The sequence below is a fragment of the Jatropha curcas genome, chromosome 4, assembly GCF_041381405.1.
Source record: "Jatropha curcas cultivar XTBG-Jc1 chromosome 4, XTBG_Jcur_1.0, whole genome shotgun sequence".
NCBI classification, from domain to species: Eukaryota; Viridiplantae; Streptophyta; class Magnoliopsida; order Malpighiales; family Euphorbiaceae; genus Jatropha; species Jatropha curcas.
This window is the reverse complement of record NC_143154.1, coordinates 28,458,295-28,485,264: the sequence shown is the minus strand read 5'-3', so window position 1 is coordinate 28,485,264 and position 26,970 is coordinate 28,458,295. Positions and strand designations below refer to the sequence as shown.

Genomic DNA, 26,970 nt, shown 5'->3' with positions numbered 1-26,970 from the left:
CCGTTTCCGGCGGACACAGCCAGCGAGGAGACCTCTAATCGACTCCTCTTGGTCTTGCGCGTGTCTTCCTCCCTTCAGTTCCGACGATCAGGCTTCGGTGGTGAAATCACTATTGACGGCGGTGCCAAGCTTCGGGTGGCATCGGTTTAGGCCAAATGGGCCACCGACTCAACAAACGGAGCATGGATTTGTGTCCTTGGTGAAATTTCGATTCTAGGGGTGTACAAATTGCATGTTTCTGGGCAGCCATGATTTCCGGCCACCGTGAACGGCGGTAGACGGCGGCGCTCCGGCGAGCCTCCGGTGAGGCCCAATGGACAGAATCTTCCTCTCCTCGCCTGGATTGTGGATTCGTCATCCGATTTTCATTCGGTATGTTCTAAGACTCAATTCTCAATTTTTTTGTATAGATTTCGAATTAATTAACTAATGAATTTAATAGAGTAATTAAGTAAATTAATTTGAATAACAAGAAATTAGGTTATATAGAACATTTTTAGTTTTTTTTTTAAATAAATTAAATTGATTAGCTTGCGGTAATTGCGATAGCCTGATATGTTTAGTTGGTTGGTTTAGAATTTTAAAATAACGTAATTGCAAATTAGTTTAAACCATTGTCAAATAAATTACATGAGCTATAAACTGAAATGACGGAAGAATTGCGAAACCTGAAATGGCAGCGTGCCATTTTAACTAATTAGCTTGAACAATTATTGCGGTATAATGCAAATGAAGTTATAAATTAAGTTTTTGGTGGAAAATGGGTTAAGTAGCATATGATGTATGAGTTTAATCAATAACTCAAGGTTTCTTTCATATAATGGCAGCTTCTAGCTATAGAAAATCATGGATTTTTTTTGATTGAACCAAGTTTATATTGTTGGAATAATTGTGCTCCTTATAACTTGTTGTGGATTGTTACTGTAAGCAAGAATGAAGAAATGAAAGCTTGATAAAGAGTACTATAATAGTTAGACAATATAAAACTATCAAATGAAGACAATTGAAATTAACATAATGATGTAAGTTTTATTCAATTATATATGTATTAAAGCTTTCATTTGTTTGGTAATTAGCTATTGAAGCTAGTTATAATTATATAAAGTAAAGAATGATTGCTATTACCACTGGAACATGATTGTTGTAAATTAATGGTTGAGTGTTGATATTGTTGTTTTGGAAGGAGGATGGGATTTAAAGTGATTGATTGCCCGACGGATGGGCTGTGTGCAATGATTGATAAATATATATTAATATTGAGATATTTGAGCAGGTAGATAGTCCAATTTTTAGGGAAGGTGCTGCCGAAATTCCGCTAGAACTTAGTTTAGTTTTAATTAATGACATAATTAATAAGTTTATTTAGAATAATTCTATAACTTAACACATAATAAATAGAGTGCTCTAATTATTTATTTATTTTTATTGTTATTGTTTATTATTATTATCATTTATTTTATCATTATTGTTTATTGTTAATAGTATTTATTTAATTATTTAATTGCATTTGAGAAATGGATGTCTAGTTGTGCATTCCATTACGATATTCAATGGATCATTATGTCTGCATCTAATTGTAATGTTTGATTAGTTGTGTTGTGATAATACTATGCTTTGTTTATGTGGAGTTGGGATGAAGTGGGTCACCATGGGTTTGTGAGACTGTTACTGTTATATGGATCCTGATTCTGATTTCTGTTAGCCGGGTAAATGGGAGATCGGCGCCCCCGTGTGCACTTACTGTTCTGATCCGTATGATATGGAAAACCACAGGTTGGCTTCTTTATTGGGCGCACCTGATAATCTAGATTTGATCGCAGCCCGCAGGGTGGCCTCCTGTTGTGAGCGCCTGATGATCTAGATTTGATGGAGACGACCGGGTTGCCTCCTGTTGGTATGAAAAAGAAAAGAGAGAATGGAAAAATAATGAGAGGGCTGGTCAAGTGAGGATTAGACCGGTCGGCCAGTATGGGGGATCGGCTCCCTGGTGCACACGTGAGAGGATGAGCCATGTGGGAGGACGGCTCATCGGGGGTTCGGTGACTCCACTGACCAATTTCCACGTGATGTGATTATATGAAGATGTTAATAATTGTGAGTGCTGGTGATATGCCATTTGTGTGACTGTCTGTGTGAGCATATAGCTAGTCGGATGACTAGATTGATATATTTATATATTTGTGTGAATGCATGTGTTGTGCAATAATTATTATTCATTAATAAACTCACATCTCTTTTGTTTAAATCTTTCAGGAAGTAGCATTTTCTAAATCTCAGCTATAACTCTGCTCTTTCACTGTTAAAAAGAAATTCTCTAATTTTAGTATTGATCTATTAAATAGATAAATGTCCGAAGGTTTATCTGTATAGATCTGTTAGTGAACTCCGCAGTTATAGGATTTGTATAATTTTAAGTCGTGTATTATTATAGATGAAATAATTTCGTGAGCCTATATTATAAATATAGTGTATTGTAAGCAGGGCGATTTGTAAATGTTTAAAATTTTATTGAGATAATAAATTTTTAGTGTTTCAGGCTTACTACGGGCCTTGGGAGCCTTAAGCTTACCTGGGCCCTAGTGCCGGTCCGGCCCATGGAATCGGGTCGTGACAATATATTTATTTCCTATTTTTGCATTACTTTTAGTAATTTCCAATTGAAAGATAAAAATTTAAAAATAAAAATATGCAAAAGTGAAAAAATGAAAAATACCTCATACTTTTTACCCATTTTAGTCATGAATTTCAGTTTTTCATATTTTTTTTATTTTGTTTTCCTAATTTCATTTTTTTTATTTCTGAATTCTTGTCTTTTAAAAATGTGAAAGCAATTTTTATTTTATTTGAAAAAAAATTTAATAGACCCAAAAAAAAGTATTATAAAAATCAAGTTTCCTCCTTTTGGTCTTGAATTCTTTAGTTTTTGTTATTTTCATTTTGTATTCCAATCTTCAATTTTTTTTTGAAATTTTTATCTTTTTAAAATTGTGAAAATAGTCTTTTATTTTTTTGATAAAAAAATAATTCAATGACCCTAAAATAAAAAATGATCATAATTTGCTCTAAAATAAAATTTTAATTTAATACAACTGAGATATTAAGGGGTTATACTTAAACTTATAAATTGAAATTCAATAATAGCAAAATTAAAAATGTAGTGTAGTTTGAGTTAAATTGTATTAAAACAAAAATTAACCCACCAATATTAGTATAATTTTCAAATAGAATACTTTAATTGGAAAATTTCCCTCTGGTTTGTCTTTTTCATGTTAAAAAGGCGCAGCAAAAGGAATAATGCCACATGTTTAACATCATCATTTTTCCTGAAAACAGAAAATTAGAAGAAAATGAAATACCCCAAAAAAGATGAGGGATGCATGCAGAATACAAAAATAAATAAATAAATAAATAAATCACATGGAATTAGAATATTATATTGGTCCTTTTCTGGTGTAGCCCCATTTAAGTTTTGCCTTTGAATATTAATAAATACCAATACTTACTAACATTTAAAGAAAAATATAGTTTTTGTACTCACCCCATTCCATTTTATTATTATTATTATTTTTCAAAATATAAGTTGTTTAAAAAGTGACTGTTTTATCATAAATCGAAATCGTTTGAATATTTTAAAGAGTAATAGATTATGTTTTTTTAATATAACTCTTATCTATATAAATATATAATTTTTAAGACTTAAATACTTATACAATAATATATTAAAATATAAAAGTGATGACATGATATTTTATTTTTCATTACAATTAATATCTTTTATATTTAAATAAAAATTTGATATTTTTTATTAAATAATGTAGTTATAGTTGAACTAATAAGATTTCATTATAATTAATATATAATAAATATAAAGTTTTTAATTAAATAGTTTTTATCCTTTTAAAAGAACATATGGAGTTATAACAGAGTCATAGTTAATAAAAATTTATTAAATAATATAATTAGATTAAGAGATAGAATTAAAATATTAATTTCAATTCACCAAAATTTATTTCATTAAGATTAAATACTTTTATACTTCATTTAATTTAAATATATGAAAATTTCAAAAGAAAAAATAAATAATTAACTAAATATATCAATTGAATAATAATAATTTACTTATAATAATTAATTGTGCTAATTAATATTTCAGTTTAATATATATTTGAGAATTAAAAAAAAAACTTATAATTTTACTTTCCATCATTTAATTAAAAATATATAAACAAATTATTCAACGCAAATATAAATTAAAACAATTTTCTTGAAAATTACATTCAATTTAATTAAAAAAATAAAAAATTATACAATCGTGCATGACGTAGATATAAGACTAGTTTATATTAAGTACGATAACTATCTTTAAAAGTTACTATTGGTTTTAAGATAAATTACCTTAATTTTTTTAGTATAATTTAAGATAATTAATTATTTTCTTATTCTCTATATAAAATTCTAAAATGATTTATAATTTTGGACAAATAGAGTTTGTAAATTTTTTTTTTTTTTTAGATTGCCTTTTAAAAAACAGATGTTCAGTGACTTGATAATATTAGTCACAACTTGCGGCTAATATCTTTTACCTAACTATTGAACGTATTAAATTTATTGAGTTAACTGAAATGGTGAACTCTATCGTTTTGTAGTAGATTCGTCGTTTCGTGTAACGCCTCAGGTGGAGGCCCACCTTAGCCAATCCCTTTTTGACACATTCGACATATCATTCGTTCATTATACTTCGTCTACACTTTATGGACAAGGCCGAAGGCCTACGAGCATTGGATTTTTATCGATCTTGTTTCGTAAACTACCCTTCCTTCGTTACCCACTACCTTGCAATACGCAGTCGTAAAATTCGAAAACATGCTGGGGCATTTTTGACTATAGATATTTAAAATCCTTGTCCTCTTCATTCAGTACATACTAAAATCCGCTCTATAAGTACCTGGCCACGCACTCACTGTCAGCTCAGTTCGTTTCCATCTCCGTATCAGTCTCTGTTCCATTAAAAACCAGCCAACCGCTCTTTTTTGATTCTCTGATGGTGATATTGATCTTGTACTGAATGTTAGGGTTTGTTTGTTGTTTTCCTTTGCTTCTCCATTGAAATGCTTTGGTTCAGTACTCGATTTGTTGTGGTCTTAAGGTGTGTGGGAGTTTTTGAAGAATATATTTCCAGCTCAAATTAGGGATTCGGAGACGGATCTGTTGCGAGAGACTTACTATGATGTATGAACTATGATCATTCTTTGGTTTTCGCTTAAAATGATTCACATTTCGGTCTTAGTTTTTCTGGAAATTTGAAGTTTCAAAACTGCTTTTACACTAACTTTGCCAAAAATTTTCTAGAAAATTATGAATTTTTCTCGAGAAAATTCTTTCATGAGTTTCTAAGTCGGTCTCTCGTCTGATTTTGTGCATTTATAACTTTTATCAAGAGTTTTTACACTGTTTTTCAAGATTTTGTAGGGAAATAATTAGGTTCTCCTAGAGCGCTTCGTTTCTTTATCATTAATCGTTTTCTAGTGAAGCTACTGACTCGGAATTACTCGAATTTTGCAGGAAATGCTGAGACATTCACTCATGGACGTAGCCAACTCGATTCAACAAAGTGTCTATTCTCCTTATGGTGCAAAAGCCCCATCAAATGAAGATTATGGTCTTGAAAGCTTGAAATCTCACGAGAAGGAAGCTAATAGCGCTACTGAGTTCGAAACGAGCCTGATTAAATCAATCATACATGATGACAAGGCGCAGTTCAATTCTCTCTCAAGGTTTCTCCTTGATTCTAAGAACTTCTCCACAATGGATCGAATAATTGTCTCCAAGCTTCTCCACCTCTGCTGCTCGTTTGATTCTGTCGACTGCGCTACGTCTCTGGTTAGCGGCGAGCTAGGAGTCGTTCCGTTGGTAAATGAGGTGGATTCTGATGGGATGTCACCGCTGCACAAGGCGGCCATGTCTCATTCCGCGCGTTGCGTGGAGTTGCTGCTAAAGAAACGCTCCCGTACGGACCTGAAGACAAGAGACGGACGCGGACTGCTACCTCTGGAGCTATCCCTGTCGAGAACCAGGTAACGTCCAAAAGAAAAACGTCGTTTTCGTTTTTTGAACAGAAAGGTAAAAGTTTAGCTTTATTTTATCAATCATACAAGAGAACTAGCCTCATTTGGCAATGCTGCTTTTTCTATTCTCCGCTTTATTCTAAAACTTCTGTTCTCTGTGCTCTAATTGTTTTCATATTTTTGATGGAGAATTTTGACTTAATTGATTGCTTGTGGCTTCAGATTGGATGTGATCTGGAGCTCGGAAGATAACTCCGTTGAAGAGTTAGTCGATCAGCTTAGTGAAAAGGTATTATTTTGGTACGAAAGCGGTAGAAGAAAACACTAAAAAAGTGAATATTTTTATATGGAACCTTTTCTTTTAATGAAAAATATAGAACTTCGAACTTTCTATAATAATTAATAGTTTTTTTTAGAAAAGAAAATAAAGAAAAAGGGAGAGTAATGACTAAGGTCAAACGATGTCCAATACCTTATTTTAACTAATAAGGAGAGGCCATGAATGAGGTGGATTCTAATTTCTAATCCAATTCCTAAGCTGCCAAACATTTTTTTTTAACCTATTTGTTCACAACTCATTAAATTTATTGAAAAATAATCACTTTCTCATCGACTAATTGACTGTTTTCTCTACAGGATTTCACCGCTATAAAGCTTCTTAGTGAGAAGACAAAGGAGATCGAAGAGGTGGCGTATGCGAGCGCCATGGAAGGGCGCGTCGTGGATATAGCTTGTTTGCTTGTAGTAGCGGCACAGAAAGTAAATGAATCGATGTTGGAGTTGCACAATGCTGATTTAAATTCCAAAGAGAAGACTACCATTTACGAGTGCGTGATCAGAGAGGCATTGGGTCTTGGCCGTGCTGAAAGTGCAACCCCACCCAAAGCCGCTAAACGGAACTTTGCTCCTAGCAAGAGCGAGAGTACCGGCAAAAGGAAGCTTTTGCTTTGCGTGATTGAGCTGCTTCAGCTATTCGGCGCCGTTGCGCAAGCCAGTTGTACGGACAAAAGGGTGACGTCACCCTTGATCTTGGCGTCGCTGGTGAGAATAGCTGCTTTATTTCTTTTATTGATGATGATGAAGAGCAATAAAAAAAAAAAAGAATTAAAGAATAACAGAACATACGGATAATCCATGTCGTTGTGCATTGGAATTAAGAAATGGACACTGATGCCCTAGCAAGTAGCAATCGTAAACCGTCTGTGCCAAGTCAGATAATTTTCTTTGTGGACAGTGGGCATTTTCGTAAATCCGCGGCCCCACACGATATCCAACTGCTTTTGGATTTAACCGTTTATAATGACGAATGACAAAAAACAATGTCTTGCAAATTCTTTCAACAGAGTTTGTGGTGGACTGGACACAGTGACGCCTTTACCTGTCCAAGAGAGTTGGGTGTTTTATTTATACTACGGACACAATTATGAGATATATATATTTCCTTTTAATATTTAAAAATTAATTTAAACTATTCTATTCCTTATAATGATGAATCTATCAATTTATTAGTACATTTTTCATATAAAATTTTCAAATTTATACACTCTAGTTACTATTTTATTATATTATGCTTTTTTTTAAAAAAAAAAATTGCCATGGCCTTGTCATGTATCTATCTCCTGGTTCTCTAAAAAAAAAAAATTCAATTTCTCAAAATCTAATATTTTTCTTTCATAATGATGTAAGAACTAAAATTTCACAATAAGCTGATATTTTGAGTGCTTGCCACGTCTATCACCACGACATTATTCATATGGTTATTAGTCTCTATATCTGGCGTCACTAACATTTTCAGAATCATGTCGTAGTCCAAACTGTAATTTGTGACTTGGTGCCCATGCCTAGCTCACTTCAGCGAGCTGTGGTTTCTTTTCATTTGCATTTGTTCTGTGTAAGCCACTGTGATAAAAGCATGGCCAGCCAGACAATCATCTTCGCGGTAGTGTTTCTTCAACAACCTAGAAGATTGTCTGTCTTAACTGTATAACAGTATCACTGAATATGTGTGTGTATATATATAAAAGGACTTGTACAAATTAGAAATGCTCGCTAGTTTAGAACTTACCTGGAACAATGCGAGGGCATAAAGTTTTGGAACACTTACTCCCCCTTTTATGTGCATCTGCCATAGACAGCCGTTTAGACTGCATGTCATTCTCCACATCTAGAGTTAAAATCCTACACTTAATTCTCTCTAGTCCTAATTTATCACTTCTCATAATGCGTATACTTTTCAGCTTAATTCAGCCTGTTTTCCTATACTCTGCTTAATTTCTATTATATCATGCACATGCCCCTGAACTTGATGAACTCTTGTCTGTCATATTAAGTAAGCAATCAAAAAACGCAATCCAAGACAGAGCTATATAAAGATTGCAGGAAATTAAATAAGTAATACATTACCCAGATTATGTTTTCAACACTAGAATAGGGAAGTGCAATATACCATGTTACCAGAAACTGGAAATTTTGCAGTGTGTAACTGTGGACTTTTGTCATTCCCATAGGCTCTAGATGAAGCAATCATTGAATTGCTTATGAAGACCAACATGGACATCAATGATGTGGATACTGAAGGGAACTCTGCTCTTCATTGGTGTCTCAAGGCATCCAAAGGATCGTGTTCTCAGCAGATCAAGTCTCTATTTCTCTTCGTCTTCCCCTCCTTCACATGCACACACAAGCCAGCGCACAGCCATGGGCATGAGGGAACCCTTTTTATAAACTTTCTTGTCGTTTCAGGATTATGTGGCTCCTGCTGAAGCATGGTGCTAGAGTGAACCAAAAAAACAAACTGGGGCTAACTGCAGTCCACATTGCTGCTGCGAATGGTAATTCACAGGCACTTAAGGTATATACATATACCTGTCTAAGGATTTCCTTTCCCAATTTTGCCTGCATTCAAGTTTATTCTTGGCGACATATGTAAAAATTTTACAGTTGAATTTGCTATCCTTGACATTTGCTGTGATTTTGAGCTGACAGGTCCTTTTATCGGAAGACCCTGATAGTGTCAACTCCAAAACAGAAACAAAAGAAACCCCATTATTTTTTGCAGTGAAGAATGACTGTAAGGATTGTGTTGAGATTCTTTTGCGATGGGGAGCTAGCACAGAAGTCTTTAATTTGCGGTTAGGAACTATATATATATATACACACACACACATGACGCACGCCACACTTCATTTAGCCCATTTAGTCAAAAACACCTTTCTTTGTTGAATTATAATCACATTTTCACAGTAAGCAAAGACCAGTGGACTTAGCAGAGTCACAAGAGATGCGGTTCTTGCTTAATGCAACAAATATTAGTCTCAGTAAGTTGAACTGCTACACATGTTCAAAGATTTTATTAAGACAAAAGTAAATAATGGAACAACTTAATGTTACTACATGCAGTCTCATGTGCCTCATTTTAATGTGTAGCAAATTGCGCTCTCCCCGTTAGACAGAAATATACTGCATGGTTACAAGGAAATGAGGTGATCGCAGAGACATATGAAGAGCTTTTGACCATGAGTGATGAAGGCAACACTATTAACAGGTGACAAACTTGTTTAACCCATGAAAACTCAATGGTCATTATGAGATTGTACACAAACACAAATATGTTCTGTCTTCCCAGTTTCATAGTTTTTCTGCCACTTGTGGTTAATAGGACTTGCTCAAGTACAAAGATAGAGGCGTGCAAATACTTTAATTATCCTACTGGATGTGCTAGAGGCAGTAAGTGCTTTTATGCGCACAGTGGAGAGGAGCTTAGGCAGAAGAAGCATGAAACAGACACAATTAATTCATCCACTGCACAGGACCTTGACCGGAAAATTTTTGTAGGAGGCTTGCCTCTGTCTTTGGATTCTGGTTAGGAACCCATCAGAATTCTTATCCATTACATTTTAAGTCATATTAAACTTTAATTATGGAGTGATGATTATTGAAATTGAAGAACTTCCATTTGTTTTCATGTTTTGTGTGGTCATTCTGTTCTTTAATTCTCCAAAAGCAGATTCATTGCAAAAAATTTTTGAAGAGAAATTTGGTATGGTGGATGATGCGAAAATTGTTGGAGTTCAAACAGGAGATAAGATACAATCCAGAGGATTTGGATTTGTAACCTTTAAACACAAGAAATCTGTTTCAGCTGCTGTTGAAGCACACTATGTTGCTCTTATGGGCAAGCAAGTTGAGATCAAAAGTGCACTGCCGAAATGCCTTTTACTGGCTGAGCTTCAGAAGTCACCTTCACAAGATGAACAAGAACAGAATGACCAGCATCTACCACGAGAGCGGACCCCTGAGGTGAAGAGTTTAAAGGAGATGGCGGAGTGGATGACACCTGAAATAATGGCAAAAGAGGACGTGCCCAGTGAGAAGACTGAAAAAGAGATGGCTAGTTGTAGGACCACAGAAGAGGCTAAATCTAAGCCATTATCGTGGGCTGATGCATTAATCTGTGATCAGCAGAGGACATTTTCTGATGAATCTCGAATGTACAAGGAAAACATGCCAACATGGCTCAGAACTTTCAGGAAGTGGCTCCCCGACTTTTTAAAGCAGGTAGTAAAGAGGGATGGAGAATATGCTCTTTCATCTCTGAAAGCAGATTTCAGGGCTGCTTTTGGCCTAGAATTGGATCACACCTCTCTTGGTTTCCTAAAGCTCAGTGATTTCATGAGATCTTTCCCAGACCTTTGCCGCATTGAGTTTGCGCGAATGGGAAAACAGAAACCTGCCAATCACATGATACTTTTTCCTAGCCTTCATAAGTCTCACCATCAGCCACTTGAACCTCCAAAGATAGACATTCAGTCTTCTCATGCAACTGACAGCAGCAGTAATGGAGATACTAACGAAAGTAAATCTGGCTTTCTGGATGTTCAATTGTTGTCTAATGAGAATGATGACTCGACTGATGGCAGCTCTAAGTTGTCCCATCAAATGTCTGATGAGAATCCAGAGGGCTCAGCAGATAGTGTGACCTCCTTTTTTCTTCAATTTTTAGAGCCAGACCCAACCTTTCATGATAGACCATGGCTATATGGTGAATCTGATAGTGGAGCAGGAGATCCTGTTCATGGAGGTGAACTGGGCGAGGAGTTTAAAGCAATGAAGCCCCAGCCGCTAGAGCAACATGTGGTTTTGGAATCCCTTTCCAGAAAAAGGAATAATTCATCTGTCTTCTTTCTTCGTGAATTTGATTTCTACGATGTGAGTACTATACTAATGAGATTTGCCTACTTAATTTTGCAATGTAATTATGATGCTTGGGTTAGCATTTGCATAAAATAAGAATTGCTGGGTGGTATATGCAGAACTACAAGGCAAGCATTGTGCAAGGAAGGTGCTTTAGTTGCAACCAGCATAGGCTGTTGTGGGCCAACTTTCCATGCCAGCACTTGTTGTGGTGTGCTGACTGTAAACCACAGATCACGCAGACGCCCTTCAATTTTGAGCACAAATGTGTGGTGTGTGATGTCAAAGTACAGAAAATAGATTTGATCTCATGGCAAGATCACCATTATACCACAGATAACACAGCCCTCATTGAGTTCCCACCTTTTACTTCTGATTACATAAGAAAGTAAGTCAACTTTGAAACACAATGTGTGTATGTTTGTATGTATGTATTCAAGAATTTTGTTTCAGTTGTATTACGTCTGATGTCTCTATTTTCACCCTTTGTAGTTTGTCCAAGAAGAGAGATCTCTTTTGAGACCCAGCCAATTGGATATTTTGTTGCAGCTACTCTCTGCATAAATAGAAGGCTAAAGCAGAAGTAAATGGACCAAAAAAAAAAAGGAGGTGGTCATAGTAAGTGCGTAAGTGTGATCAGCCGACTATTCCTCTTAATCTGAAAATTTGTACAAAACAGATTACTCCACAGAACTCTGATGTTCTTTTGTGGTGAAACAGAGTTGAGTGACATTGTAAGTGTGGTTGCCTTAGGCAACTGTCAACCCCTTTCACCCATTTACTGATTTCTTCTGACATGCAGTTTGACGAGCATGTATAGTTCTATAACACAAGTTTTTGGATGCCAAGTCCTTTCTTTGCTTTGTAATGCTAGGGCTAGTGTAAAGTTCTGAATCATGGCTACAATGCCTAGAATGGATGTTTTTGAATGCTGCTGCTTCTTCTTCTCCTTTATTACTGTCATTGACTGTACCGGCATATGACAAACTGGATGAATGTATCATATTTGTTTTAGGATTTGCTCTTCTACAGTAGCTCTAGCCAATTGTCCTTACCTAGCTAGCCCATGATAGTGTTTGCTTGTGTTTCCGTTTCAAAAAGTACTCATTTTCCCCGTCTTCACTTGAATACATCATCTGATATTATTATAATGAAGAGTTGGGTATATTAGATTATGTGCTGTTCAGATTCCTTCGGTAACAATCATAACTGCAATTAGTGCTTTCTTTTCTTATTTGTGTTGAGCATAGACAATTGATGGAGCTTAGAAGTGCCATGGTTTTTGGATATGCAATAGTGAAACTGCAAGCAATCTTTACAAGCGCAATTTGGTGGAATCATAATCAATCCATGGCCTTTTTTTAATTTTAGTGAGTTTAAAATACTCTTAGGCATGGACATGGGCACATGCTCAAATTACAAGGCCCTTGCTTTAGAAAGGTTTTTCTCTCATAGCAATTGCATTAAACATAACATGGAATAGCAATAGATCTCTAATAACATAACTCATAAAAGAGAGGATTTTATATATATATCACAGAGAAAGTGGATACACGAGCTCCCTATTTGAATAAAATACAAAAATTTACTATATCAAGTTTCATATGTGATCTCTGAGTTGAAATATGACCTCAATAAAGCGTACGAGCTTGCATTTGCTGTGGTACAAAGGGCTAGAATTTCCTTTCATCACCCACTCACAGACCCTTGGGTTACCGAGTTACCGACCATCCATCCTTGATCCTCTGCCCCTACCAAAACTCAAGGGCATATTTTCAGCTGTATAATGCAAGTTGAGGCTAAAAAACTCATGCACACATCCGTCTGTGACTCTGGATTGGAAGATGATCGAGTCTACAAATAGACCAAAATTAAGATTCATCAGGATGTACAAGATCATTTGATCAGTTCTTCATACTTCCAATATCCAACCAGCATCTACAACCAGAACACATAAAACATGTTGCTTTTATTAAAGAAAATTAAAATAAATCAAAATTCAAGACTCATTGTAATGGCAGGAATTATGTACAAGGAGTTTGAAAAGCAAATAATTTATATTTTACTTTGAAAAAGAGAACATCTAAGCATATAATTCTCCAATTGTCAAGCATGCTTTTCTAATTAACCAAGATATAGACAATTTTGAGAGTAAATCTAATAACATTCCTTCACCCCCAAAGTTAGTCTCTATAATGTACACATTCAATGTAACTACTAAAATAAATCAGACAATGGCATGCAATTGATCAGACGAGGAAGAGCTATTAATCAAGTGCATCTCCAAAGGTAATCTGACCACCAAACTCCTCCCCTACCATCCATCTTCCTTTTTTTGTAGTGTACTAGATTAATACCTGCATGATTGCTTCATTATGCTGTTACCTCCTCTGAACTTTTTCGAAGTGAGTCTCTCTCTTTTCTTCTCCTGCAAGTAACAAAAGAAATGTAAGGGCATCCAGGGATTTAATCAATACCAGTATGTCTAAAATTAAGCCACAACTCAATACAGATGGCCCTATAGTATTAGAATCATCACCATCGAATTAATGTTCTGTGCCTCCACCAACCAACTTACTCTTTAGATCTTTTGATGAGTGACTTAGGCCTTTGATAACCAGTAACTTCCTTATTCTGAGAGCTTGGTTTCCTTCCCTGCCTAGATTCTGGTTTCCAGCGAGCATTGATGAGAGATTGACCCAACAAATCTGCAATTTCAGTTGCCATTTCCTCAGCCCTCTTCACAAATGGAAAAGTTTCCTCTTCAAACTGATGAGACAACCACATATACATGGAAAGAACTTGATGCTTTGTTTCAAGATTGAGAAGCTCTGAGTCACTCTGAGCAGATTCCTTTGGCATGCCTATTGCAATCCCCACAGGGACCTTCTGACTATACAAAGAGGCAAACTTTAAGAGGTGGTACAAAGCTTTTGGGTCTCTCAGATTGACAGGAGCAAAACTAAAGTTGAAACGATCTTCTAAAGATAATCCCCGGACCTTCTCCAGCATATTTGCTACCTTCTTTATATGATCATGCCGACACAAAAAGTATGACCCATCAAGACGGCAGTTTTCACCGAACTTTTCAAGCAGCTTGGGAAAAGTAACATTTGGAAGTTGCCCAGCAAATAATTCAACCTGCTCAAAGACAGGAAAGAGACCCACCTTCTTTACTTCATCAAAAGGTTGTTTTAAACACTTAATCAGGTAATTCAGATCATCCAAATGCAGGGTGGTGGTGAGTCCATCTGGGTAGCGGCTTCCTCTCCTGCCTGCTCTTCCAGCAATCTGCTTCACCTGTGATGCTGGAACTGCAACAATTTTGTCACCATTGTATTTTGAGAGATTATAAAAAACTACTCTTCTAATATTGAGATTCAGACCCATCCCAACAGCATCACTTGCAACCAGCACATCAAATTCATTATCTTGATCATTGAATAAGTTAGCTTGCTGCCTTCGAGTCTCTGGTGGTAAGGCACCATAAATAACACAACAGCGATGCTTAGTATGCTTCTCAATTGCTAATTTTACCTCAAATATCTCTCTTCTTGAAAATGCAACCACACAGTCCCCAGATCGAACATTTCGAAGATCTCCCAACAGGGTTTTTGCTTCAACCACTAATGGTTTGAACCTGCCATAATGGTTTTCAAGCAATTCATCACCGGTTTCCGAACATATCTTTCTGACGATATTCAAGACGCTCGGATCTCCACATAAATGAATCTCATCAGCCTTCAAACCGAGCAGAGCTCTTGTCCATGCATAACCTCTGAACGGATCAGCCATCATCTGGATCTCATCAATGACAGCCACATCATACAATTCATCAGTTGAAACCATTTCCACAGTACAAGCAACATGGTTTGAGAATGGTAGATTTTTCTTCTCTTGCCCTGTATGAAGACTACAGTAAATCCCATGGGCATTCACCTTGTCAAAAACTTCCATTGCCAAAAGCCTGAGTGGACTGCAATAAACACCCTTCTTAGCCTCCATAAATCGTTGCAATGCATTATAAGTTTTACCACTATTTGTTGGACCACAATGATATATAATTTTTCGTTTCATTGCCCGTGCAAAAGGAAACCATGTGTGTGGCTTTGTAAGGTCCGCGAACTCAACCATAGCATGAAACCTCTTAATCTCATCAGGAAACTGTTCTATGCAATATTCAACGAATAAGGGAAAAAGGAACCTAACAGCAGCATCACATGGACCAAGCAAAACCAAGAACGAAGCAAGCTCAGATGAACATTTCTTATAGACAAAATTCCTAAACTTATGAGCAGCAGTAGGGAAAAATGACATGCCAATATAAATTGCAAGAGCTTGATTTGCAGCCCATCCTGAATTGGTAAAATAATTGAATATTTCTTCTAAGGTCTGCCAATCAGACGGTTTCAGCTTATCCTTCTTTTCATGACTTCGAAGCTCACTATATATATCTACGGGATCACGAAATTGCAAATCCTCTTTCCTTATATTTTTGTTGCTACCCATATCTCGGTTATCATTTTCCTCTTCAACAGTCATTGAATCAAGAACAATACTCTCTTTAACACCACCAACTCCATCTTCAATTGCATTCTCATTAACACCTCCAAAACTAACACTTTCTAAAGAATCCACATTACTATTCTCTTCTAATTCTACACTGCCACTATTTTCATCAACCCCATCCAGGGGTGATGAACAAAAATTCCTCCCGTTAATGGGACTAGAAAAGGTAAAATTCATGTTCTTTGAAGGCAACTGGGAATGAATTACATCTATCAAACTTGTAGAGAACTGACGAAAAGGCACATCAAAAGGAGGATTAAATTGATGAGTTTCTAACGCACAGTTGTTCAATTGTCTTAAAGATTGGAACTTTTGATTCGAGAGTGAAAACCTAGCCCTATAAACGTTTCTTTTTGATGCACAAGCTCGAAATAGAAAAGCAAAAGGGCCTCGTGCCATTAGAAAAAACCAACTTTCAAACAAAGGCAAAATCCAAATAAATTCTATTTTTGTGCGTGTAGAGGAATTTATGGAGCTTACCTGAATGAGGACCAAATTGGTTTTCTCATGGAGAAAGAGAGAAAGAAGGGAGAAGAGGGAGGAAAAGAAAAGGAGAGAAAGTGGCGGACAGGGTTAAGCCACCATAAACCCTAAACCTTGGCAGGTTCTAGTAAATTTCAAAGTTGTGCAGAGGATCCGAATGAAACGCGGATCAAGTTCAAGTTCAAGCAGTATCCTGATTCGATAAACCCGCTTGTCTGCCCAAGGATAGACGACGTCGTTGAAGAATGTCTTGCTTCATTCTATTTATAGAAAAATAGGTAGGTTTTATTTTACTTGTCTATAATAATTAATGGAGCACTCATGTTTTACATTGAAACTATGACTATATAACCACCTAATAGGATAACAAAAATTCATTAAACAGATGTGAACTTTGTAATGCTATATGTCATACCAAATCAACAACACTGATCCACTGGAAAGACTTTACTCCCAATTAAGGTAAAATAAATTTTTGTGATTTGTTGCTTTAATTTGTCTCTGCTCTCTTCAGATTACTCTGAGCGTTCGCGTTATATGTTTGTGTTTGTAGGAAAAAGGCCTTCTCCAGGTATTCAAGTTTTTACACAATCCTTCTTGGTTCTTTTTCTGTTCATACTCTTTTATTAGATTTTTAATTTTAACTTGAGCTTCATATATGATTTTGCTTAAATGGGTTTAAGTCTATTGCTAAGAACTTTGCATAATCATACCTCTCTCTGTTTCCTTTTTTCTCGTTTTTTCTTTCTTAATATATATAATATTTTGATTAGTTTCTTCATAGATTTCTTTTCACGGTTCTACAAAGCCTTGGAGACTTTTGCTGCTAAGAAAACCCTTTATTCCGGTTTATTTCCGTTTCCTCACCAATTTATTTACAAATGGGCATATTAATCTGGGGAATAGTTGCTTAAACAAGTTGTGATGGATCTTGACAGATGAGTCTAGTCAAACCATAGAGGATAACCCATATGTAAGAAAGGGGTCAAGGGAAGCATTTGAAGCAAAACCAACAAGTGATGGCGGTCTGTTTCTACGGATAGACATGCCTGGGGTTGCAAAAGGAGATGCTACAGTGTGGGTGGTTGGTGGCGATGTCAGATTCTGTGGCAAAGCAAGAAAAGTGCTATTACACGTGGATCTGACGTGTCGAGAAGTTGTATAAAAGTGAGATCCACAAGTGCGACTCTGTTATTCCGGCAAAAGAATCATTCCGGCAAACTAATTTAAATGGAGACACTTTATTGAAAATTTTTAAAAAATTCACCAAATTGATAGTGTTTTCCGATCAGACACACCAAATCACAGAAACGGATAATCATTTGCCTTTTTCATTATTTTAAAGTTCAGACACTAAATTTAACATTATCCTATATCTAAATTACAGAAACGGACAGTTATTTGCCTTCTTCTTCATTTTAAAATTCAGACACTAAATCTAACATTATCCTATATCTAAATCACAGAAACGGACAGTCATTTGTCTTCTTCGTCGTTTGAAGTTTTGTTTCCTTCTCTTCGTTTTGACATTTCGTTTCATGTGACCTATCGCTTGAAGCATATTAACCAAACGCCAAAAACGATCAGTCAAGTCATTATTTAGTTGGATATTGTATTTGGGCCTTGCATTTGTTAATTTGTCTTGCTTTCAGTGTCTTAATCCACAGGAACGACAGCTCGTTTCCTGTAGCAATTACCAACTTCCTTTCTAATTTAACTAATGGCGGGTTCTTCCAGCATAGCTAAACTAATATGAAGTACAAGGGGGCGACCGTCATTGGAACTTAGAAACAAATGTCAACAATTTCCTAACTAAGGAAAATTTTCCTTCTCATCTGCAGACTGCAGGCGACTGGGAATTTTTCTGTCGTTCACAAATTAGAATGGAAACTTTTCCCTCTCTTTTGCAGAAAATGAGTAAAATCAGAGACTCTCTCATCAAGAACCAGTTAGATTTTAGCATATTAACACAAACCCATTCACAGTCACTTCCCTTAAAGATCCCCATGTGCACAATTCTTTTCCTTTCGTACAATTAATCTATTTTTTGATATATAACAAATTAACAGATATACAGAGGAATAATAGTAAATCCAATGTCAAGAACTTTTCTCCTCCAGCGTGATAGGTAGCTCTAAATTCTCACCACCTCTTAGAATCTTCAACATTACTGTGTCTCCCACACTGTAATCATCCAACACCTTGTATAGCGCTGCTTTGTTTTTAACCTGAAGAAGGAGAAACATAAATATCTCAGCTACAATATGAACCTTTTTTATAAGAACATATAGTAGTTAACTGGAGCATATTCCTAATCGAATAAGGGGAGGTATCGAAATATTGCGAGTCTAAACTCATCACATGTTCAAAACAGGTCCGAAAACAGCTTGCATCAGTAATGAATAATCATACAGCTTCTAGATATGAGAATAGACTGGACAAACAGGCAAAAGAGCAGTTCTAGTAACAGGGAGCTCACAGGTTTGTTATCCACTGCAACGATAATATCCCCAAGAACAATTTTTCCAGCAAAACCCCTTGTAGTTGGAAGTAAACCAGCCTTTGCTGGAAGACTATTCCCTGGAACCTATGGCACCATAAAGCAAATTTAAACAAGTAAATAAATGACCTGAAAGCAAAATTCTGCACGATGTTATGGAGAATAATATTTAGAAAGAGAAAAATTAGGAATCTTTCGATGTGTATGTATCCAACACAATACCTGCAGGATAAGAGCTCCATTTCGAACATTGAGTTGATTTGCAATCAGATCAGGAGCAATCTCCACATTTAAACCAGCTCGAACAACCTAACAAAGATGAACCTCATTAATTAGTTACTTAAAGTGTCATCTTCACCCTTTATTGACAAAATTTTATAAAGAAACAAAAAACTACACTGCTCAAAGTGTGAGAATGTAAACTAACATTAATAATAGCAAAATAACTTACTTTACCAAACTTAATTAATTGAGGTACAATCTTGAGGACCGTTGAGGAAGGGATAGCAAATCCAACCCCAGCTGATGTCCCTGCAGAAAAAAGATACAACCGTTAAATTTCAAATGGAAGGCACATGGTTAGTATAAAAATATCATTCTTTAATCGAGTGACATCATGAAAGCATACATATGAAAAAGTGAAAATATGCATATAAATAATGAGAAAACCTGTTTGCAAAATTAGTCAAAAAAGAATATCATCTACATTATTTCAAATTAGATTATGTTTATACAAATAAAATGAAACTTTATCACAAGATTTACCTGTTTGAGTAAAAATTGCTGTATTAATTCCAATTAGATTTCCTTTAGAATCCAGTAAAGGACCCCCACTGCCACAACAAAAAGAAACCACAAAAAAACAGCAGCAGCACAAAAATTAAGAGGGATATTTATTTTCACTGATACATTGTACACTTTTTTGGTACACTTCCTGAATATCTAAAATAATGAAATCCAAAATAACAAAAAGTCTCAGGATATGATGGCTCATGTTAATATATAATTACATATAAACAGGTGTGTTTTGACTAATTTTTTTTCCATGTAAATCATTATTAAGCATTTCATGGTTACAAATTTATAATGCATATTTATTCAATTTCTTATAAATATAATTAATGCATTGCTTAGAACATATGCCTTGATATTGCTGAGAACTAACCTATTCCCTGGGTTAATGGCTGCATCCGTTTGAATTCCACCACCAATTGTGACTCCAGTTTGACTAAAAATATCTCGGTTCAATCCACTGATTACCCCAACAGTAAGGGTATGGTCAAATCCGAATGGATTACCAATTGCAAGACATTGTTGTCCCACTTTTAGAGAAGCAGATTGTCCCACCTTAATTGGCCTCAACAGGTCTTCTGGTGCTTCTACCTGGAATTGCAAAGATGTTCAGACCCAAATTACAAAAAAATGCTGTACTCAAAAGTGGCTCTACAAAAAGAAAACTGCATGTTCCAGCCAGGGTGAGCATAATGAAATAGCAATGATAATTATAGTTGTAAATTTAGTCAGTGATAAACTAGTAGACACTATACAGAACTGCAAAGCAATCAACAAATGAATGGGCACCAATATCACACAATAGAAGCCCCAGAAATCTACATGAGTCTGGTTATACCATGGACAGGACACTAAAGACTAGAAGTGGGTACGCAATCATTTTGCATAGTTTAGCTAATTGACATGTCTGACGTATTCCTAGTCATAGATAGTATATCACAAAACATGGGCAACAGATTATGGAAATTTCTAAAAATTAAGAGTAGAATTTTGAAAAATAGAAGAAAAAGCATAGGGACAAGAAATACCTTCAAGACCGCAAGGTCCTTCGCACGGTCAGCACCAATCAATTTACCCTCAAAGTTCTTTTGTACCCTTTTGGAAAACCACAAAAATGATAAAATTGCATGCAACAAAAACTATAAAAGGTTTTCCTGTCTGTGAAAACCATGTAAACCAAGTAATGCAGTTCAGTTTACACAGAAAGTCAAAGGGCACCATAAATCTCACCCTTCGGATGCAAGAATATTAACTCGTGCAACAACTTGCCCAGAGCTTGGATTTCTTGAAAGAGCATTGCCTATCACTAGAAATTACAAAGAAAGAACAATTAGCTTTGCAATTCAGTCCATTCAATTTCTTAAAAGGAGTTACCAGCATCTAATCAAATTGAAATATTTTGTTGGCATCTACTGTATACCAAACAAGATTGCTTTTCATTCCCAAACACGAAGCAACAAAAACAGAAGGAGAAAGAAACAAAGACCTCAATATGGTAAACCAAAACGAAAATGGGAAAAAAAAGAGACATGGAAAACTTCAGTATGTTTGCTCATGAAGAAACTACTTGCTGTGTTTTGACCAATCGTAACGATTCGATAAAACACAGAATATATCAGAGAAAAGCAGAAATATTCCATAATATAATCGGAAAGAAAAAAGTTCTATGATTTAACTCAATAGAGTAGATCACCACAAATCACACTAACCACAAGACCAGGACTCCTATTATCCTATTAGCTAATTTATTAATAGAGAAGAATTTGGTTCCCTGAGCCATATATAGTTCTTACCATGATAATTTGTGACAATATGTCCCCATCCATCCCAAACTACTCCAGAGCCATTGCCTTCAGGAATCTGCAAATGAGTACACCAGGAATTAATTTACATATAAAACAACTATAATAAACATCAGCGATGGTTTTTTAATGCTTAATCTGTCAAAATTTCATGACATTGTCAGATTTCTAGATTTCTACAAAATTTTTCTTTTAATTCAGGCAAATCAACTGAGTAAAGAGACAACATTTGAGTGCAAAAATACCTCAACTACACCTGTTACATTTAGTTGCGGGCGCAATGTAACATCAAAAATGTTGACAACAGTATATGTGTTCTTTTCAAATAGTTGAACAATTCTTTCCTGCCAAGTAGCTCATGGTATAAGCACCATACGAATATGAAAGTAACTAATGAAACACTTACTATAAAAAATAAGAACTTGCTGATATAGTTGAAAATGAACCTCAGTAGGGAAGAGTGCCCCAGAAGGAAAAACTGGTGGAGTTACTTCTTCAACTGTCACAGATGGATCCCCTAGTGCTTGGGCTATTATCATTTATCAACAATTTAACATTTATCACACGGGCAGCAAGAATTTGCTGATAAGTACAAATGCAACCACAAACCAGCAAAAAGTTTATGACAAACTGACCAATATGATTAAATGGAAGACTAATTAAAATGTTGGACCAGAAAAGTGACACATTATTTGTTCAAGACATGTGGAATAATATGTGGTGTTGATTTTGAATTCAGTTGGAAACAAAGGACCAGACCAACTAAACATTTTATAAGCTCAAATGACAAAAAGCTCTCTATCAAGTGGAACGGGTACTAGATACATTAAATGCGGGCCAGCCATTATCTATTAGAGCCACTTCATTATCCCAATACCTCTGAAGAACAAACTCAGCCAGCCACTAGTCGCCAGATGACCAGATCCCTAAATGGAATCTGCCTAAATGGTGTATCATTAAAATTTCCTGAGATACATTTCCTTAAACTTCTGGCACTCATCATACCTGCTATATACACAGCATTAACAAGTTGAGTTCACATTAAAATTTTTTGTTTATTTATCCTTTTGTGAAATAACCTCACTTAATTTCAGTTACCAAGAAATTGCAGGTAGTATGTTTCAAACACTGACAAATTTCTCTCATTTAGTCCCTAACATTCAGTAAGACAAAGTGACAAATTTCCTGGAAGATATTGTCATTAGAATGTAACAATTGGAATTACACTATGTAAGGCCTCAAGCAAATTTCAAGCTGAATTGTGCGGACCTGATAAGTACCTTGTAGGAAAATACCAAAGATACATGAACAGACTTGAGATCAACATTCGCCGTGTTGTCACAAGACAACTTTTGAGATCTTCACGCACAAACTCGGTACCATCTCTAACAGCCCTAAACAACCAAAGGTAAGAATTTGCAACAGTTAATATTATAAACAATTGGCAGATGATAGAAGTTAGTGATGAATCTCCTGGTTATTGGACCAGTTCAGTTTACTTATCAATCCCTACAATTGTCAATCGTTACACCCAACTTATCCATGTTGATGCTCTAAAAAGTGAAGATTGAACTCATTACTTTTCAATAATACAAAGTTTCCGCCAAGTCACTAACTAACTTCATCATATCAGTATCTTGATTCACTAGAATTAGACTAATTAAGACTGGCAGATGTCTTTCCTGTACAATACAATGATAAAAAAACTTTATTTCTCATAATTCCAACTTCCCTACATTCATATTGTCTCTAATTACCAAAAGCCAAGATAGAACTCAAAGGCTGGTTAGAGAAAAAACAAAAAGAAAAGAAGAGAATGCAATGGTGACCTGGAAATGGATATGGAGTGGGAAGAAAAGGCATCACTATCGCAATCATCGGAGCAAAAAGAGAGAGAAGACAACCGCTGCCGGCGGCCCAAGAAGAAGCGTCTTGGGACAATAATGATTCCATGGAATGAAGATTTTCGTAAAGACCAAGAATTGCATGCTAACATTTGCATGTCGATTTCTTATGTATTAATATAATGAAAATGAACTTTTTAAAAAAAATCTTGAGAAATGGGTTTAACGGGGATTGGATTTAGAAGGTGGATAGGGATTTTAAAGTAGAAATGCGAGGCAAGAAGATAAGGGTAAGCTAGCTACAGCAACGACAGTTAATGGATTCTTTTCTTTCTTTCTTTCCTGGGTTGAAGCTCGTTAGACGTTCATTTGCCAAAATGGATTCCAACAATATGAGTAATTAATAGTTGGGCCAACAATAGCCCATATTATGTTTTTCTGCTTGGCAATAATATTCCACCCTATCTCGCCAGAGTGGATATGAGTTTGCACAGAACCCAGGAATCTCAACCCATTTCTGAAAATTCTCCAAAATTTTTCATTTTTGAAAAAAGAATGGATATAAATTGAATTGTCCGGTTCTGGATTCCATCTCGAAAGTAATTTTAGATGGCATAATTCTTAAATAAATAATGATTACTACTTCCATTTCGTTAATTTTAATAATTTTGACTTTCACAAGAATTAATTAATATTTCATGGGTATCATATTTGATTCAAAAAAGTCTTAAAATAAAGATTAAACATATCAAACTTCCACCGAAATCATCACATACAACAGTTCTATCCTCACTTTCAAAATAATTTTGAGTATAGTAATTGATTTATCGTATAAAATATGAGCTAACTCTTATAATTAATTTCCTTATAAAATTCAAATTCTTACTCAAATAGGATCCCAATAAATAGAAGACTCGTAATATTTGTAAATACATGAAGAACTCTCGTATGTAGCCATATGAAAAAAAAAAAATCTCCATGCTTCTCTGTTTTTCTCTACTCGTATATTGGATCAAAGTGCTCTTTATAGTTTTAATCTACAAATAATAAATCAACTAAAATAAAAAAGAATTATTTTTTCAAATTTTATAAAATATAATTAATAAACCATCTTAGCCAACAAATTTAAATTTGAATTTATGATAATTTAAAGAATCTAAGAAGAAGATTTTTTTTTTTTAAAAAAAAAAAATATTTAGAAAGAAAAAAAAATTAATCTTGAAGATGGAAAAAATATAGAAAGGGATGAGAAATCCTTACCCCGATAAAGGAAAGCGTAGGAACAACGTTTTCTTTACCCAAATGTTCATAAAAAGACATATCTGCACTTGCACCAGTAAATGTATAGGGTAAGTAAAAAAAAAAAGAATAATAAATTATGCATATGCCCTAGACACACAAACATAAAGGATATTTACCCAAATAGGCATCCAAATAATGATATCACTAAATTACTATTCTAATTTCCAGGCAAAACATAAATATATTTGCTTCATTATACAAATGGATTATATAAATAAAAAGAGCAATCAAAAGAATCTTATCACGAGTCTTAAGGATCCACAACTTGTTTTCAGTACTTGAGTAATACCATGAAAATTATGAAGGATGGCACAATCAGAAAAAGTGTAAGCTCCTCCTTCTTGAACCTGAAAAAAAGATCACTGAGCAAAATATAAAGCCCAAAAAAATAGAAAAAGTGAAGTATTTTCTTGGATATTTTTTATTCGAGAATAGAGAAGATACTATGAGCTAGCTTCAAATCATATGCGGTTATTTTATGCATATACAGACTACGGTAATTTTATGGATAATAAAGTATTCAAAAAAATGTAAATCGATACATGTCTATTTAGAGAAAATAATTTTAAATATATATATATAATTGAAACATAGAAAAATATATAAAAAAATCTAAAATTTTCTAAAAAGAGGAAAAATAGAATGCTCAAAAAAGAAAATGTCACATCAGTAATTTCAAATGTTTTTTATTTCAGGATTATATATATATATATACATGATAGTATTATAATCTCTATTATTTTATATTTTCATTATTATTCTGAAGATTGTAACATCTGCCTCCAAGATCCCATCAAATTCAGTACCTAGCTATTGATTGATTTTGAAAGGTTAATACTTAAATCACAAAAGTAGTATACCCTTTTAACCATGGGCAATCCCCTACATTAATCTTTATTATTTATTAAATGTGATTTTGCCATGTAATTTCGTGTATATGCAAGATTGGTACTCCCTCCATTCTTTTTGTATAAGAAAAATTTTCATTTTGGGTGTTTTTTTATATAGAAAATTTTACTTAATTTGGTAATTTTGGAAACCATGTCAATGCTAAAAGTCTATCTTATTCTTATTTTAGTCATTTGTGAAGCTTTTAATGTGAGAAATTCTCAAGATAGCGGCAGACAAAAGTATAAATGAGCATTTAATGTGAATATATTTTGATAAATGGATTTTTTACATCAATTTCCATCATAAAAAAAAGTATGCTGATATAGATTATTCGAGCACCGATTAAAATGAATTTTAAATAAAAAGAAATTTCTACGGATTTTGCTAAAAATTTTAAAAATTATGCAATATTTAAAATATGTTTTCAATGATCAAAGGCAATTGGAAAGCTAAATAAACATAAATTTTCATATTCTCATACAACTTTCCTAAATAAAAGACAAAAAAATGAATTTCTCTCTATATGTTAGGGCATAAACTTCAGTTTTGTAATTGTTTGTATTACATTCATTCAAGAAAGTATCTAAAATCTCATTAAAGATTGAAAGATAATTTAAGACATGCAATAATATTAGATGAAAAATAAATGATATATTAGGAGGTAAATTACGAAAAAAATGATAAAAATTCGGTTAAATCACTTTCTTAATTTTGATGAACAATTAGTTGTGCCTATATAAAAATAACAGAAGGAATATAAAATAAAAAGCTTGATTTGTTTTTGTGTTGTCCTTAGCTCTTTGCTTCCAAGCTTTAAACTCTAATTGGAATCTTTAACTTCACAATCAAAGAATGTTAACTAAAAACAAATTCCCATTTCAATTAATGGGATTAATTTTTTATATTTGTTTATAAAGGGAAAAAAAAATGCAAAATTAGCAGTTTTTGTTGAAAAGAAATTTGAAAAAAAAAATGTCACAATTAGAAATTAAGAGGATATTGGCTAACCATGATTGACCCATAAGAGTATTTATATCCTTTAAGATGGCTACATTGAATGCTGCAGTGGCCTTCCTTTGGCTCTTACCAAAATAGTGATAAGGTTTGAATAGTAACTTATCATGTAGGCAAATCTATTTTATAATTAAAGTCATATATTTATATTGAAGGGAAGTTGCTTTCAAAGAGATTACCTTCAAGTCTCATTAACATACAGACACAATATATCATATTCAAAAGAAAAAAAAAAAAAATGCCCTAATTAATTTATGATGCCTAATTTATTAAGAGAAGTTGGTATTTGTTGACCTCTACCTTGACAACATGATTTCCATTTTGTCCCTTATGAGACATGCTAGAAATATTTGGATATTTTGAATAGTTACCTTATTATGCAAACAAGCTCATAGCTTAAGTTTCAAATTAAGTTAGTTAATAATCTCTCAATAGATAGAGAGAAATAAAATAACACTAATATGTTTAGAAAGAACACGAGACAGTTGTCCTGTTTTTTTTAATTGTCAGATCCT

The 26,970-nt window shown here is 34.4% G+C and overlaps 3 protein-coding genes and 1 long non-coding RNA gene across 6 annotated transcripts; 2 read left to right on the top strand and 2 right to left on the bottom strand.

Annotated features, from left to right (window-relative positions):
* Positions 1–4,989: 4,989 nt before the first annotated feature.
* On the top strand, positions 4,990–12,275 carry LOC105644184 (uncharacterized). Of its 2 annotated transcripts, none has more exons than XM_012229459.4 (13): positions 4,990–5,229; positions 5,563–6,074; positions 6,288–6,354; positions 6,702–7,106; positions 8,573–8,703; positions 8,808–8,916; positions 9,051–9,196; positions 9,309–9,382; positions 9,492–9,609; positions 9,724–9,926; positions 10,072–11,273; positions 11,378–11,646; positions 11,751–12,275. In XM_012229459.4, exons 2-13 carry the CDS (start codon positions 5,566–5,568, stop codon positions 11,776–11,778), a joined length of 3,261 nt encoding a protein of 1,086 aa, XP_012084849.2. In that variant the 5' UTR covers positions 4,990–5,229; positions 5,563–5,565; the 3' UTR covers positions 11,779–12,275. The 2 variants fall into 2 exon arrangements, with proteins under 2 accessions (XP_012084849.2, XP_037491761.1); XM_037635833.2 differs by having other exon boundaries at positions 10,069–11,273.
* Positions 12,276–12,755: 480 nt separating this feature from the next.
* Positions 12,756–16,461, bottom strand: LOC105644058 (ATP-dependent RNA helicase). Of its 2 annotated transcripts, none has more exons than XM_012229301.4 (3): positions 13,837–16,461; positions 13,616–13,686; positions 12,756–13,196 (listed from the first exon to the last, which is right to left on the bottom strand). In XM_012229301.4, the coding sequence occupies exons 1-2, from the start codon at positions 16,224–16,226 to the stop codon at positions 13,632–13,634; spliced, it is 2,445 nt and encodes an 814-aa protein (XP_012084691.1). In that variant the 5' UTR covers positions 16,227–16,461; the 3' UTR covers positions 12,756–13,196; positions 13,616–13,631. The 2 variants fall into 2 exon arrangements, with proteins under 2 accessions (XP_012084691.1, XP_012084689.1); XM_012229299.4 differs by having other exon boundaries at positions 12,756–13,112.
* Positions 16,462–16,616: 155 nt separating this feature from the next.
* Positions 16,617–17,387, top strand: LOC110010556 (uncharacterized). Its single transcript, XR_002285540.3, has 3 exons — positions 16,617–16,772; positions 16,864–16,881; positions 17,249–17,387. It is a non-coding gene; the product is annotated as an uncharacterized LOC110010556 (long non-coding RNA).
* Positions 17,388–18,224: 837 nt separating this feature from the next.
* Positions 18,225–23,600, bottom strand: DEG8 (Trypsin family protein with PDZ domain-containing protein). The gene is made up of 13 exons (XM_012229303.4): positions 23,234–23,600; positions 22,674–22,798; positions 21,851–21,933; positions 21,650–21,748; positions 21,396–21,462; positions 20,833–20,908; positions 20,631–20,697; positions 19,976–20,193; positions 19,576–19,643; positions 19,262–19,341; positions 19,033–19,119; positions 18,790–18,897; positions 18,225–18,538 (listed from the first exon to the last, which is right to left on the bottom strand). The coding sequence occupies exons 1-13, from the start codon at positions 23,404–23,406 to the stop codon at positions 18,410–18,412; spliced, it is 1,380 nt and encodes a 459-aa protein (XP_012084693.1). The 5' UTR covers positions 23,407–23,600; the 3' UTR covers positions 18,225–18,409.
* Positions 23,601–26,970: the final 3,370 nt, after the last annotated feature.

Coding starts and splice junctions, on each gene's coding strand:
- LOC105644184 (XM_037635833.2), top strand. CDS start 5,566: ATGCTGAGACATTCACTCATGGACGTAGCCAACTCGATTCAACAAAGT. Junction 6,355..6,701: donor TCGATCAGCTTAGTGAAAAG/GTATTATTTTGG, acceptor TTTTCTCTACAG/GATTTCACCGCTATAAAGCT. Junction 8,704..8,807: donor TCGTGTTCTCAGCAGATCAA/GTCTCTATTTCT, acceptor TTGTCGTTTCAG/GATTATGTGGCTCCTGCTGA.
- LOC105644058 (XM_012229301.4), bottom strand. CDS start 16,226: ATGGCACGAGGCCCTTTTGCTTTTCTATTTCGAGCTTGTGCATCAAAA. Junction 13,687..13,836: donor CTCATCAAAAGATCTAAAGA/GTAAGTTGGTTG, acceptor TGTTACTTGCAG/GAGAAGAAAAGAGAGAGACT.
- DEG8 (XM_012229303.4), bottom strand. CDS start 23,406: ATGCAAATGTTAGCATGCAATTCTTGGTCTTTACGAAAATCTTCATTC. Junction 19,342..19,575: donor AGCAATTTTTACTCAAACAG/GTAAATCTTGTG, acceptor TTTTTTCTGCAG/GGACATCAGCTGGGGTTGGA. Junction 18,539..18,789: donor TTGCAGTGGATAACAAACCT/GTGAGCTCCCTG, acceptor CTCCTTCTTCAG/GTTAAAAACAAAGCAGCGCT.